Source organism: Cydia splendana, chromosome 1 (assembly GCF_910591565.1).
Source record: "Cydia splendana chromosome 1, ilCydSple1.2, whole genome shotgun sequence".
NCBI classification, from domain to species: Eukaryota; Metazoa; Arthropoda; class Insecta; order Lepidoptera; family Tortricidae; genus Cydia; species Cydia splendana.
In genome coordinates this window covers 34,252,919-34,268,209 of record NC_085960.1, presented here as the reverse complement: position 1 = coordinate 34,268,209, position 15,291 = coordinate 34,252,919, and the positions used below count along the sequence as shown (strand labels likewise).

The window sequence follows — 15,291 nt, the reverse complement described above, 5'->3', positions numbered from 1 at the left end:
AAATAATTAAAACATAGATTGTACTCCTCAAACGGTGACACTTTTGTTCAACAACTTTTAAAAATTATGAAGTATTTAGACTCCCTATTTTTCATACAAAATAAATATTATCTTCAATGGACGCCATCGCCACGCCATATCACTGTGATTGACGTTGCTTGTCACGCCTTAAACATAACAAAATTCGCAATACATTGCGTCTTAGAATAAACTTTAAAGTGTATTAAAAATCAAACCACAAGTTATTTTTAAAAGTCGCTGAACAAATATTGGTCAGTATGAGGAGTACAGCCTACAGTTTAATTTTTTGCTCATGTTACAGGCCACACACGGTATACGTCCCAATGCTGGGCACAGGCCTCCTCTCATGCGCGAGAGGGCTTGGGCTATAGTCCCCACGCTAGCCCATTGCGGATTGGGGACTGCACACGCTTCCCACAAGCATTTCCGCTGCAGTATTGACATACTACAATAGACAGCGTACGCGACAGCGTAGCTAGGCGTGGGCTAAGCGGCCCCTCGCCCACGGCCCCATACTTAGGGGATTCCGCGGAAGGTAAGCCTTTTTATTAGCTTGGGAATAACCATTGAAAGAAAAGGACCTCGCAGATGCGATTATGCCCATGGATAGATTAGTGCACGATATGGCACTGCTGTTTAACTAGTTATATACTTAGGTACAGTCAAGTGTAAACATATGGGTGCACAAACCATCTCAAAAATATGTCCCACAGCTCTTCTGTCAGCGAATTAGGAACTATGGGACATATTTTTGAGTAAGGTCTACATCCATATTTTTACACTTGACTGTACTATAACTATAATAGTTATCTGCAATAAACAGTGTTGTTAGGTATAATGGGTATTAATATAGCTCAATTAGCCACCACCAATAACCACGGTTACATCTACATCTAAGGTCGAAGACCGGCGGCGCGGTGAGCGGCAAATCAAGGCCATTCATATAGCGCTCGAACAAACGTATGAACGGCCTTGATTTGCCGCTCACCGCGCCGTTGGTCCGCGGCCTTATGAGATATATCTTGAGGAACGATTGAAGAAGAATGAAGCCCAATTTATTGCGATGTCTGACCTCACCTGCGCTCGAGGCGGCGCGTCGTACAGCTGCGTCGTGGCGGTCGACAGGCGCCGCAGGCGGCGACCGCTGCGTATACGCTCGTCTCCCGCGCGTAAACGCTGCGACGCGAGCAGCGCGCTGTACGTGCGGCCGAGACGCGGCGCGTTTTTGCGACCGCACCAGGAGGATAGGGTCACCTGTACAAAAATGATAAGTGAGAAAACTTCGTAAATTATATACGATTAGTGGTAAATAGACAAGATAATAGATCTTATTTAAGATATATTAAGAAGGGAAAAAAAACTCTACAAAATGTGTAATTTTCATTTATTTTCAGTTGTATATCGTTACTCTGCGTGCTATACAAGTATAATCTTGGTATAAAATAGCTATTGGTATAGACGAGGTGCCGGATTAAGCATTTTTATTTTAAGCGAAGTACCTAGGTACTTTTAGAAATTTTCAGAGTCAGTAATTGAGATGAAAAGTAAAGACCCCCGCGAGTGCCGCAACGGCCATATCATCCGTCACAAGTTTCGCTCGGCGCGCCATATCCAATTTCCTGGTTTTAGATCTCTCTTACCTTAATATAAAATTGTTTTCAGAAGAACGAAATACGTCACGGAAAATAAAATCCTTTGCGTGTCCACAAGATTCGAATAGGATGACAAATAGTAGTGGGCGGTGTCAGGATGATATTTGATATTTACCAATAGCTTCGCGGTGAAGGAAAATACTAAATAAATAAGCTACACACCTACATCTGCGAAGAAATCGAAATATTCTTTTCTTGGTGTAACAAGTAATCTTTACAACATTATGAAAAAAAAAACGATATTAAAACGTTGGAGTTTGGAATTTCAGCACTATTTATTTATAACATTCTTATTTAGTATCGATATAATAACGTTATTAATGAACATGCTGTTGCCACTGCGTATATCTAAACTTAATAACTGGCCACAGCGGGCAAGGTTCAACATAATATATTAAACTAACTGTCTACCTACATACATAGCATCCCGGCTCCGTGGTCCTGTTCGAGGTTGTCAAAAACATGGCGAAAATTGCATACCGGTTAAATATAAATAAAATAATGCTTAAATAACGTGCTAAATTTATATATGTGACGTCCCACGGTCAAAGGTACCTTATGGCGGGTATGGAGTTATGCATACCCCAGTAATCTACAATAAATAAGCTAATCGATAACACAAAAGATCAACCTTCTAGGTTGCGTAGTTACAGAGATATGATTTTTTGAAAATAATGTTGTGAAATGAGCAACTTTACGATAGAGAAGTTTTAAGTTTAGCCGCCTAAAAAACTATGTTCCTGAAGTAAGTTACATAGTTGACTACAAATAATAATACCTTATATATCTGAGATTAAAAAAATATTGCGACTTGTTCTGTAATGCAAATAGAAACTTTTGATATCGACTGATTTATGTGTATACTAACCAATCTCTTGAAAATAAAGTTTTATTTAATTTTCACGATTGATTGCAATGAGCTCTCAAGATTTAAATTTTATCTATTAGAAAACGACACTGACAGACAGTTTAAGCAAAAAACAATACCGATTTAGAGGTGAAAATGTATTTTCTGACTTTTTCATATAAAATCACAAAATTGAATATTTTTACTTTTAATGTGACACACAATCAATTTTTCTGAGCACATATGAAAGAAATTCTGTCATTCAAATGAAATAAATCCTAAAACCGCAACTAAATACTATATTAAACCCCTTATGCCACTTTAAACTTACATAACAATAACAGTATTTGCTCCATACATTTACGAAAAGGTACCTTATGGAAATAAATCTAATAATACATCACTACAAAATATCAATCATATTACAGTTTATCTTTTATGAATAGAAAATATTAATTTACATTAAACTGCCCCAAATTTAATTAGTTCTTCGTCATAATAATCTTAAAAAAGACCAATAATTTGTATGTAATGAAAAGGTACCTTGTGATTAAGTTACATGATGAGGCATGATGATGATGGAACAGTTAGGATAAACTAATAATATTTTGGGGTTAAGATGGTATAAATCGTCTATTTCCTATCAATAATATATTTCGGTTGCTATTGAAGATAAGCGGCATTGAGGTTCAATGACCTCAGATATTCCATAAGGTAATGCGTCGGATATTGGCATTTTTCAGCACCAACCAATGGCTGATTTACTGCATGCGACCAAACCAAATGAAGATTATTCTAGTTAAGAAAGACTTGACGAGAGTAACTTTGGTATAATAGCAGGCTACTTGGATTTGTAATGTCGGTCGATGTACGGTTATATATAATATTTGCGAGGCGCCCCAACCAGAACTGAAATTATCAAATTAGTTTTGCAGAATGCTAATACAGTTCTCTACCAAACTTCTTTTCCCGTATTGACTAGTTTTTTTGGGAATTTTCAATCTTTTTTCCATAAGGTACCTTTTCTACTAAACTCTGAGACGACATTACTAGGCTTATAACTAACTTATAACAAAAATAAAAACAGGTAAACAAACGTTACGCATTAAGGTTTCAGATCACACAATAAAAAAAAATTGAGCATTTTTTCACCTCTTTACAAAACATTTCATATCTCCGAAACTAGAAACCCTCATAAGGTACCTTTTCCCGTGGAACGTCACATATTCTCTTTAAAGGTACAAAAACATGTCAATAACAATAAATAAAACATATTAAAATATAAACTACTTATTAAAAAATAAAACCACACTAAACTAAAACTAAACGTTATATTTATAATGTTGGTCGTGAAGATAACGTTATAAAATATAACCACAACGGTATTACAAGGTCTGAACATAGATTATTATGGGCCAATCCACACATATATATATATACTGTGACATACGTAGTCCGTGGCCCCTTTAATATTTACCTGTAACTAAAAATAGCAATACCAATAACATATTAAAGCCTTTAACGATCAAACTCAATAAATTCTTCTTCAATCGGTTTTTCATTACGGTATCTCTTCCCATATCAATGTCAACCCCCTTCTTGTCACCAATTTATTTTATTTTAGACACAGATCGTTCAAAACTCGATGGGTGAAAACAAGCAATATCGTAAACAAGCCATGTAAAATTTACCTACTTCATATAATTTTTGATTTTAATAAGAAATTTTGCAAATCGTTTTTTTTTTCAATTCTTTGTCTTAGTTACAATTTAATCCGAGTTTAAAAAAAATACTTTTATTGGCAACTCTAAATTTTCGGGAGACACTTTAAAAAATATAAACCCTTCTGTTCCAAATTTATGCTCCAGTAACTGGACTTTTAGCCTGAAATTGCCAAAGTTTCATACCGTATATCAAACACGAGTTTTGAAGGATTTGTGTTACTTTTTTAATGCTTGTAGTTTTTATTTTATGTTATAAGATATTTGCGTTAAAAACGAGAAAACGGCGCGTTAAAGATCGGAGGTAATTGGGACCAGGAAACTCCTTAAAACAGTCTCTTCTCAATTAACCCAAAAACATTGCTAATTGCGGCTATGAATCATTATAATCTTATTTTCAGCTACGTGCTTCCCAACTCAGGACCCAGGAGACAAACGTTACTTAATTTAACCCCACATTTTAAATAGAATAAAATCTTTAAGAGGATAGGGGAGGCTGAGCTCCTCGCTCCTTTTTAGATTTGAGATTTTTAGCTGAATCTGATATCTCCGTTGCGCTGACGATGACGGAGGCGGCTCCTAAAATTAGTGCAATAAGGACAACTGCAGCTAAGGCGAAGTCCTGTGTTAAACCTCATAAACCGAAGTTTTGTGCTCGACTGTTTCCTCCTTCAAAACTTAACCAATCGTAAAGGAATATTTCAATTTAAATGGTAGATAATGATTTTATCTGTGTCCGACTGTTTCTCTTTTTTGGCTAATTGATATCAGTTTTGAATACTATAATAGGGTAATACTATGCTTTTTTGTGGGCTAGTCAAAGGCCGTTTTTGCGATGTTTGAAGTGCTCTAGCGCTTAAAAAAAACAAAAATAGCAACACAGTCCGACAAAGATATTGATAATAATAATCTGTGTTATTTTAAAGATCATTGCTCTAGAATCAAAAATCACAGATCGAAGGAATGAGTCGAAAACGTTTGTATGGAGAAATTACTATTCCCCTATCCTCTTAAACTAACATCTACTCCAGCTATCAATAATGTGACGTCCCACGGTCAAAGGTACCTTATGGCGGGTATGGAGTTATGCATACCCCAGTAATCTACAATAAATAAGCTAATCGATAACACAAAAGATCAACCTTCTAGGTTGCGTAGTTACAGAGATATGATTTTTTGAAAATAATGTTGTGAAATGAGCAACTTTACGATAGAGAAGTTTTAAGTTTAGCCGCCTAAAAAACTATGTTCCTGAAGTAAGTTACATAGTTGACTACAAATAATAATACCTTATATATCTGAGATTAAAAAAATATTGCGACTTGTTCTGTAATGCAAATAGACACTTTTGATATCGACTGATTTATGTGTATACTAACCAATCTCTTGAAAATAAAGTTTTATTTCATTTTCACGATTGATTGCAATGAGCTCTCAAGATTTAAATTTTATCAATTAGAAAACGACACTGACAGACAGTTTAAGCAAAAAACAATACCGATTTAGAGGTGAAAATGTATTTTCTGACTTTTTCATATAAAATCACAAAATTGAATATTTTTACTTTTAATGTGACACACAATCAATTTTTCTGAGCACATATGAAAGAAATTCTGTCATTCAAATGAAATAAATCCTAAAACCGCAACTAAATACTATATTTAACCCCATAAGCCACTTTAAACTTACATAACAATAACAGTATTTGCTCCATACATTTACGAAAAGGTACCTTATGGAAATAAATCTAATAATACATCACTACAAAATATCAATCATATTACAGTTTATCTTTTATGAATAGAAAATATTAATTTACATTAAACTGCCCCAAATTTAATTAGTTCTTCGTCATAATAATCTTAAAAAAGACCAATAATTTGTATGTAATGAAAAGGTACCTTGTGATTAAGTTACATGATGAGGCATGATGATGATGGAACAGTTAGGATAAACTAATAATATTTTGGTAATGGTATAAATCGTCTATTTCTTATCAATAATATATTTCGGTTGCTATTGAAGATAAGCGGCATTGAGGTTCAATGACCTCAGATATTCCATAAGGTAATGCGTCGGGTATTGGCATTTTTCAGCAAACCAATGGCTGATTTACTGCATGCGACCAAACCAAATGAAGATTATTCTAGTTAAGAAAGACTTGACGAGAGTAACTTTGGTATAATAGCAGGCTACATGGATTTGTAATGTCGGTCGATGTACGGTTATAATATTTAAGAGGCGCCCCAACCAGAACTGAAATTATCAAATTAGTTTTGCAGAATGCTGATACAGTTCTCTACCAAACTTCTTTTCCCGTATTGACTAGTTTTTTTGGGAATTTTCAATCTTTTTTCCATAAGGTACCTTTTCTACTAAACTCTGAGACGACATTACTAGGCTTATAACTAACTTATAACAAAAATAAAATCAGGTAAACAAACGTTACGCATTAAGGTTTCAGATCACACAATAAAAAAAAATTGAGCATTTTTTCACCTCTTTACAAAACATTTCATATCTCCGAAACTAGAAACCCTCATAAGGTACCTTTTCCCGTGGAACGTCACAATTAATCTTCAAAGTTGTTGTTTAAAGACTAGAGTAAACAAGTCCATTTAAGCTTGTTGACTTTAAGTTTTCAAGTTATTTTTAGATAACAATATTTTGTTAGCTTACGAGATGAATATAGGATTGTAGGTTATAGGTACTGACAAATTTGCACCTAATCAGCTCGTAAAGACTCTCTTTACTCTTCAGATGGGAAAGTTGCACTTTTTCCACATAAGTGGCAAAATTTCGAGTTGTTGCCTCATGTTGTCTGGTGGAATTGACTTTTAAGTGATTATTTTAAATTATAAAAGCTTAATAGGATTTGACGACCGGTCTGGCCTAGTGGGTAGTGACCCTGCCTGTGAAGCCGATGGTCCTGGGTTCGAATCCCAGTAAGGGCATTTATTTGTGTGATGACACAGATATTTGTTCCTGAGTCATGGTTGTTTTCTATGTATTTAAGTATTTATATATTATATATATATCGTTGTCTGAGTACCCACAACACAAGCCTTCTTGAGCTTACTGGGGGACTTGGTCAATCTGTGTAAGAATGTCCTATAATATTTATTTATTTATTTTATTTATTTATATGGATTTGATTTGTAATTATTATTCTCGCGTTAGTATGGTGAATATTATTATTATGTATCATTCACTAAATAAAATATCTAGGAGACATAAAAAACTCAAAAATACGCGTTTTTCCAGAGATAAGACCTAGGTCTTATCGAATTTTCGACCCCGAAACCCCCTATATAGCAAATTTCATCGAAATCGTTAGAGCCGTCTCCGAGATCCCCGAAATAGATATATAAACAAGAATTGCTCGTTTAAAGGTATTAGATATTAGATAAATATTGTAGGACAATGTTACACAGGTCGACCTAGGCCCACAGTAAGTAAGGCTTGTGTAAGGCACCAGACGACGATATATTATATGTGTATAGTTAGTTATATATAAATACGAATATACCTAAATACATAAAAAAAAAACATTCATAATGCAGGAACAAATATTTGTGATAAACACACAAATAAATGCCCATACCAGGATTCGAACCCGGGACCTCGATCCTGCTTCGTATGCAGGGTCACTACCGACTAGGCTAGGAGGTCATTAAACATATTTTTTTTTTTTTTTTTTTTAATATTTTTAGGACATCTTACACAGATTGACTAAGTCCCACAGTAAGCTCAAGGAGGCTTGTGTTGTGGGTACTCAGACAACGATATATATAATATATAAATACTTAAATACATAGAAAACAACCATGACTCAGGAACAAATATCTGTTTCATCACACAAATAAATGCCCTTACTGGGATTCGAACCCAGGACCATCGGCTTCACAGGCAGGGTCACTACCCACTAGGCCAGACTGGTCGTCAAATAATAACAATCATAAAACATAAGTAACAATCGTTTTTCACAAACGCCAATCGAAAAGTAAAAATGTACGGCCAGTGAATTTAATTTCAGTACCATTCCGTACCTTGTCACGGTGACAATAGTATGAGGTCCCTAGCTACTTTCATATTGATTGTCACTATTTGCATAGAGAAATATAGTAAGACAAGAGTGCTCACTCCATACATCAGTTTTGGTACCAAAAATATTAGTATTTTCATAGTCGACATCTATCATCGAGTAGCGGAATTATCAGTACTTTAAGTAGCAGTAGTAGTACTGAGAATTCCGCTACTCGATGCTAGATGTCGACTATGAAAATACTTTTGGTACCAAAACTGATGTATGGAGTGAGCACTCTATGTATTTTTTTCTCTATGCTATTTGTCACTGTGACAAGGTAGGAAATGGTACTGAAATTAAATTATTTGTCTGTATCAGATTGACAAAATGCAACGAAGGTTTAAGTCGTAATTTCCTTTGTTTAAGTGGCCCCTCTTTTTTTACGATTTTGGAGCTTTCCCCATTGTAAAAATAGTTGTATAATTTACACCTATCAGTGTCAGACATAAGACATCATAACAAAATCACCCTGATGAATTTCACAAGGAGTAGAAAATTGCATTAAATTCTCAGGAAAAAAGGGAGAAATGGTATAAATTATTTTGGATCCGATATCTGACATCTGATCGTACCATAAGAAAGACAAGGGGTGACATATTATTTTCTTGCTTCTTCTGTTTACATGAGTAGGTACTGAAAGTACCTATAATATACCTACTCGTAGAGATATACATTGTGTAAATCCAATACGTCCGATAAATTTGTAAATTGCCTCTGTAAATTCTTTTGAGAATAATAAATATCTTTAACCCGAAATTGACTATTATGCCTTTTGTAATAAGTTCCACCGATGTACAGTTAACAGTGTGGACAATGGTACATAATTGTAACCCTCTCTGCCCTACGTTATATGTCCAAAAGTCTAAAAAGGTACAAAGGAACTTCAATAAACAAGAATAACTCCCGCACCCCATGGGACGTAAGTACTTCCAAGCTTCCGCTTTCATTTCGGTGTGAAACAACTCATAAATGTCCCGGGTACATAGACTCTCTCGAATAGACGTTTTATGAAGCCAAAAGTCTTGCGTCACGACAGGTGAACTCTATGTTAGGTTAAATACTTATAGAGTCAGATCAAGCTAACGTTGTTGCACAGACTTTGTTGTAATATTAGTTTCAATTCCACATTCAATTTGACCAGGAGACTCAGCAACGGTTTTGAATGATTCACGACTAATTTCACTATAGACTTAAATCGACCGGGATACCGTGATTAGGTTTTTTATTGTTTTCAAGCTCCCGATATTTCGACGAAGTTAACTGGGGGTCACGGGGAGTTACCCGTGAACAAGATGCATGTAACTGCGTCGAAATATCGGGAGCTCGAAAACAATACAAAAGGTAATCACGGTCCATATCCCGGTCGATATCAGTCCGATCAGGAGATTCAGCGTCGAAATAAATGAAGAAGCTATCAATATATTTTTGACTTCGAACAACGGTCCACTCTAAGTGTGTTTAGTGTGTGCATTGGCAAATAAGTCTTAGCTGACCTGATAGTTATATCCCTTCTTCATAAATATACCCCGACCGCAGCTTTGAATATTACCCAATACACAAATTCCCGCTGTTCATTTTTGAGTTTCTATTTTATGTAAAGTACTGATTTAAACTTTTATGAATTATTATTCACAACGACCGGACTTAATCACGTAAAATTAAGTTTCTATATGTACCTATATTTAATGTACTTCGTTGAAAAGATGCATCTTAATAATATATTGTAATGTTAGTTAGTTCATTTTAGATTCCATCAACTCTCAATAGTCCTTACACCCTGGCGGGTGCTGCCTCTGCGTGCGTCCCATGACACTGGCAAGGGCAGCCTCCGCTCGGTGTACCCCTTACATTTCATTAAAGTGTCAAAAGGGCCTCTACGTGTTGGCTTCGGCTCCGCGCACGCCTCCCAAAGGTCCGGAACACCATTGTTCCGTGATGGGAAAGACATACAAATAATGTAATGTAATATATAAACGTTTATACCAGACAAATAGTCCATATACATAACAAACATAAGTAATTAAACTAATTAAAAATGTATTTGGATGTATTTTATAATGAATGTAATTTTGGTGTAATGTTTTAATTTGTAATACTTATCTTTGATTAAATATATATTTATGAGTTTTTATCCACTACCTATTAAAAATAAAAATAAATATATATGTAGATAATATGCTCCATCTAGTTGGTAAGTCATCCATGTATTAATATAATTTAGAAAGTACGTCAGTGCTAAAAGTTGGGGCAGCATTAGCATAGTCCCAGATTTATTGCGAGACCTCTGGCATACAAGTACAACCACAGTGCTAACACAATCTAAACCTTAATTGCAAGTCATTAAGGTCCTCTCGTGGTCAGTCAGTGTTGTAATATTTTTTTTAAATTTAAATCAGGCAAACGGCCCATACTACAAATACCTTACAGACTAACATACATATGTATTCTATAAACTTAAAACTAAACACTATTTAGGCAACAAAACGGTTTGGCTCCGTTATAGTTATATAGAAGACGCAAGCCAAATTGACAACTAGGGACATATCACTATCTCTCACTCTACCTACGGCCACGCGAGTGGGAATGAGAAGTTTTATGACCTCGGTCGTCCGTTTGGTTTGGGTCTACTATAGTAACTAAGGTACAACATAGGTAAGGTCGTTTTGTTTAATGTGTGGAATTTGACGCATTGTTACATTTGGTACAATAACCGCCATTCTGACGTACCTACGCAAAAAACGTTGCTACCCTAAACTTAATCAGAGGATTCCTATTGTAGTAGACAAAGGAAAATTAATGGGTCTTAAAGTTACCAAAAATAATATTTCGGCATTGTTCTATAAAAAACGTTTGAAAGGATCTCTTTTGTGTACGGCAGTTGTTTTAATATCATTTCCCTGTTAAAAATCAATGCTCTAGTCTAGGGTCAAAAACCAAGGAGGAAATTAACAGTCGAGTATACCTCCTTGTATCAATAGATCAATCAATATTTTTTATTTGTCAAACATAGGTACATAGGTGTTACAATTAATTACTTAGTATCACCAAAGAGAATAGAATGTATAGAGGCGGATTGTCAAAGTAAATTATGTAGCCACTGTAAATTTACTGCCATCTTTCGACAGAAGATTAAAATTGTTAGAACGCCATTTGACTTTGATCATTATTCTTTAACTGATATGTGTTAACTTGTTATATATTAATATTAACTCCATCTACTCGACTGTAGGCCAAAGGTATGGGGCAATCTTTTCGAGCGATGGCGCCATAACCTTCAGCCTACTCTCGAGCAGATGGCGTTAATATTAATATTTAACAAGTTAACACATATCAGTGAAAGAATAATGATCAAAGTCAAATGGCGTTCTAACAATTTTAATCTTCTGTTGAAAGATGGCAGTAAATGTACTGTAGCTACATAATTTACCATGACAGTAACTCTCTATTTCAAATTCTCTTTGGTATCACTATGTCTTACCAGCATTAATTTAGGGATAAAAAATTATTTGCGTTGGTAAGTTTAACAATTGTATGGAAATGTATGTTGTATGGGAAGTTACCATTAGTCTTGCCTCTTAAGTTTTGAATTTTATTCTTTTGATAAATATTTTTGTTGTATAATAATCAACGATTTTACATGTGGATGTAAAAATTAACTTTTATCAAGGTTTGAATATCTGTGTTGTCCCTTCTCCCCCTCCCCCCTTCTTTTACGGTACTCATATCACGCTCATGGCAACAAGAAACATAATTTGACGCAGTCGGGGAAGTTTGATAAAGCCTATTTACATGTACTTATATAACTAGTGTTAATTGGTATGTATTAATTAAGCACGTGTTTATTACCTACAAGGGCGCAAACTGATTGGATCTTATTAAATTAATTAGGGTGTAGTGGGTTATGGGGGCCTAGCCAAGATGACAATCCTCAACAACACAACAACAATGACAAGATGAGATGATGAGTTCGCTTTGTACTGCCTATCCTGTGCCATAAATTTGTGTTTTGTACAATAAAGAGTTTATACATACATACAATCGTTGATAGGAAACGCCTATCGAATTTTTAATAATGCATGGAATAGGCACTTGACTTTTCGCAGTATCATATATGTATTTAATCTACTTTATTTTCAGAATAAAGCACAAATATGCGTTTTTATATAAAAGGCCGCAACCAATATTTCAATCCATCACTTCGTTTACCTGCGCCTGCGTCACACACCGCGCTTTAGGGGTGTTCTTGGATTATTATACAGTGAAACCTGGATAAGTGAGACATCAAGGGACGAGCAGATTTGTCTCACTTAAAGAGGTATTCCACTTACCCAGGCTCTCAGTTAGCCAGGTACAAATAAATTTTTGTCTCATTTACAGAGGGTCCCATTAATTGAGGTGAGAATAGATGATATATCTCAGTTACAGAGATGGTTAATAAGGTATTTTGTGATTATCTTTAAATGTTTAGGTAAAGTAATCCTTATCCCTAAATATTTTTTAAGTCTGTTTAAATATTTCTTTGAATTTATTTTGAATGATTTTCCAAAGGATATTTTTTTTTCAATTAAATTTGATACGGACTTCATTGCGTCTTAGAAATTTATTAAATGAAAATTTGTTTATGTTGATGTTTGATGATGTTTGATGTTTAGACACAATTAAGCAAATGCGGAGTTTGTGGATAGACTAAGAGTTAGTAAGAATACGGAAATAGATCAATAAAGTCCAAGTTAGAGAGGTCATAGATTGACGTTATCTCAGATACAGAGGTAATTCGTATAAAATTCTAAAAAAACAATTAGGAAAATGTAATCTTATAAATATAGTCTCAGTAAAAGAGGTAAAATACACTCTCTGTCTCAATTATAGAGGTAAATGTGACTATAAAATCACAACAACTAATCCCAGTTATAGAGGTTCGTTTTATCTCACTAACAGAGGTAATTCAGTGCTAAAGTGTCGGGACCGCACCATGAGTCCCAGCTATAGAGGTTTCTCACTTATCCAGGTCCCACTTAACCAGGTTTCACTGTAGTAAAAAATAGCGTAGAATACAACTCTATTGTGCTGCTAGATTCGTAGAATTTTACAAGTAAAACTGTACCTATGTGTGGTGATCTCGTGCTTTTTGTAAACGCTTCATAATGCGGTGTCTGTGTAGTCTGTGACCCGCGTTCAAACTTAAAAGATTTCACTAAATCGTATTAAAGTGTTTCAATGGAGGTGCAAAACTAAAGAACTAACTGCTTTACACCAAAACTGAGGTTTCGACGTCTCAGTGGAACTTTAGAGTTGAAAACTATAGTTGCGAACAGAACAAATGAACAACCTAATTTAAACTGTAACATACCTACATACCTAGGCTCTCCGAAACATGTCGCCCGAGTAACTAAAAACATGTGAGTCTAAACTAGAGATGCAACGGATAGTTGTTTGGCCGGATACCGGATACCGGATATTCGGCCTACCCATCGGCCGAATATTCGGTATCCGGTATCCGAATATTCGACCAGCGGAACTATACCTACATTTCGGTTTTTCAGGTTCGCATTGTGCAGATTTTGACCTGTTTCGTAGTGAACGTTCGCGCGGACTCATTTCTAGGTTCGAAATGAATGAATGAATAACGAGTACGATTATGATTATGATCGTGTTTGTTTCTTAAATCCAATTTTGTTTACTCCGAAATCAAGCAATGTTACTATCCGGTATCCGGCCGGATAGTAGGTCACTATCCGTAATCCGGCCGGATATTGAAATAATGGCCGGATAGGCCGGATACCGGATAGTAACCGAATATCCGGTGCATCTCTAGTCTAAACCGTAAAATTATTCAAAGACCAAGTGAAGCTCGTTTCCGATCAAGTTGAGTGTGGGGATCAGAAATTCGTATTGGTTTAATGTGACGATCGTCAAAACATTACACAGGAACATTACGATCTGCCTGATCTTACGATCGGCCTACGACATATATGAGTATGTACCTACCTATAGCTGTGTGCAATATAATAGCAGTCAATGAGTAAATGAATTAAAAAATTAAGGAAAATCATAATTTTAGGTCAATTATATTTCTTAAAGGAAGAGTAAAAAAGAAAAACCCGTTCACGATTTTTCCACATTTATATTATAACTAAATAAATTTTAAAATTACCTTTGACGTATCGAGGAGTGTGTCCTGTCTCTTCCAAAAATCGTTTTTTCCAGATTGATATTTTTGCCATTCGCAATTTTTACCATTTTACTTTTTCTCGATAGCTTCCTTTTCCGAAATCATATTTAACCATTCGCATATTTTCCCATTATTTTAATTTTCCAATAGCTTAATTTTTTAATAGGTTTTCATTATATTTCATTTGTTTATTATCACGGAAGACAGAAAATAGATAGGTGCGACGACGAGCGAAGCGAGGAGGAGTGTGTTAGGTGAACTGCGAGCGAAACAGTGCGCGAAGCTGAGCGAGCGAAGCGAGCGTGCCGACCTATTTGCCGAACCGACTTAAGTATTTTATTGTACGATATTGATTTACAAAAAGAAGTTATTTTTTAGTTAGTGTCTCGTTATATACGAACTAAAAAATAATAAGAATACATATCCAAATTATGCGAACAGTTAGGAAACCTATTAGGAAAATAAGCTACTGGAAAATAAAATTAATGGGAAAATATGCGAATGGTTAGAAATGCTTTCGGGAAAGGAAGCTATTGAGAAAAAATAAAATGGTAAAAATTGCGAATGGCAAAAATCGCAATCTGGAAAAAACGATTTTAGGAAGAGACAGTACACACTCATTTTCACTTAACTGGTGTACCATTAACGGCCGGTTAGCAATCGTCACAAAACTGACGGTCAATGTCAAATCCCACACATTTTGTCAGAAATATTAGACGTTACTGAAACACGACTTAAGTCGCGCTATAAAGTACAAGTTAAAATGAAAATGCCCAGCTGCGCGAGTTATT

General features: G+C 35.1%; 1 protein-coding gene and 1 long non-coding RNA gene across 3 annotated transcripts in view; both read right to left on the bottom strand.

The window, feature by feature from the left end:
- The window catches only part of LOC134794132 (uncharacterized), a 331,004-nt gene that overhangs the window by 109,929 nt on the left and 205,784 nt on the right, over nucleotides 1-15,291 (bottom strand). The window lies entirely within an intron of this gene.
- LOC134794097 (pyrokinin-1 receptor-like) overlaps nucleotides 1-15,291 on the bottom strand; it is a 95,720-nt gene that overhangs the window by 27,805 nt on the left and 52,624 nt on the right. Inside the window, exon 5 of one of the 2 annotated variants that reach the window (XM_063765797.1) lies at nucleotides 1,099-1,275. In XM_063765797.1, coding sequence (XP_063621867.1) covers nucleotides 1,099-1,275 — 177 coding nt within the window. Of the gene's footprint in view, nucleotides 1-1,093; nucleotides 1,276-15,291 lie in introns of both variants that reach the window. The other variant, XM_063765806.1, reaches the window with a different exon arrangement.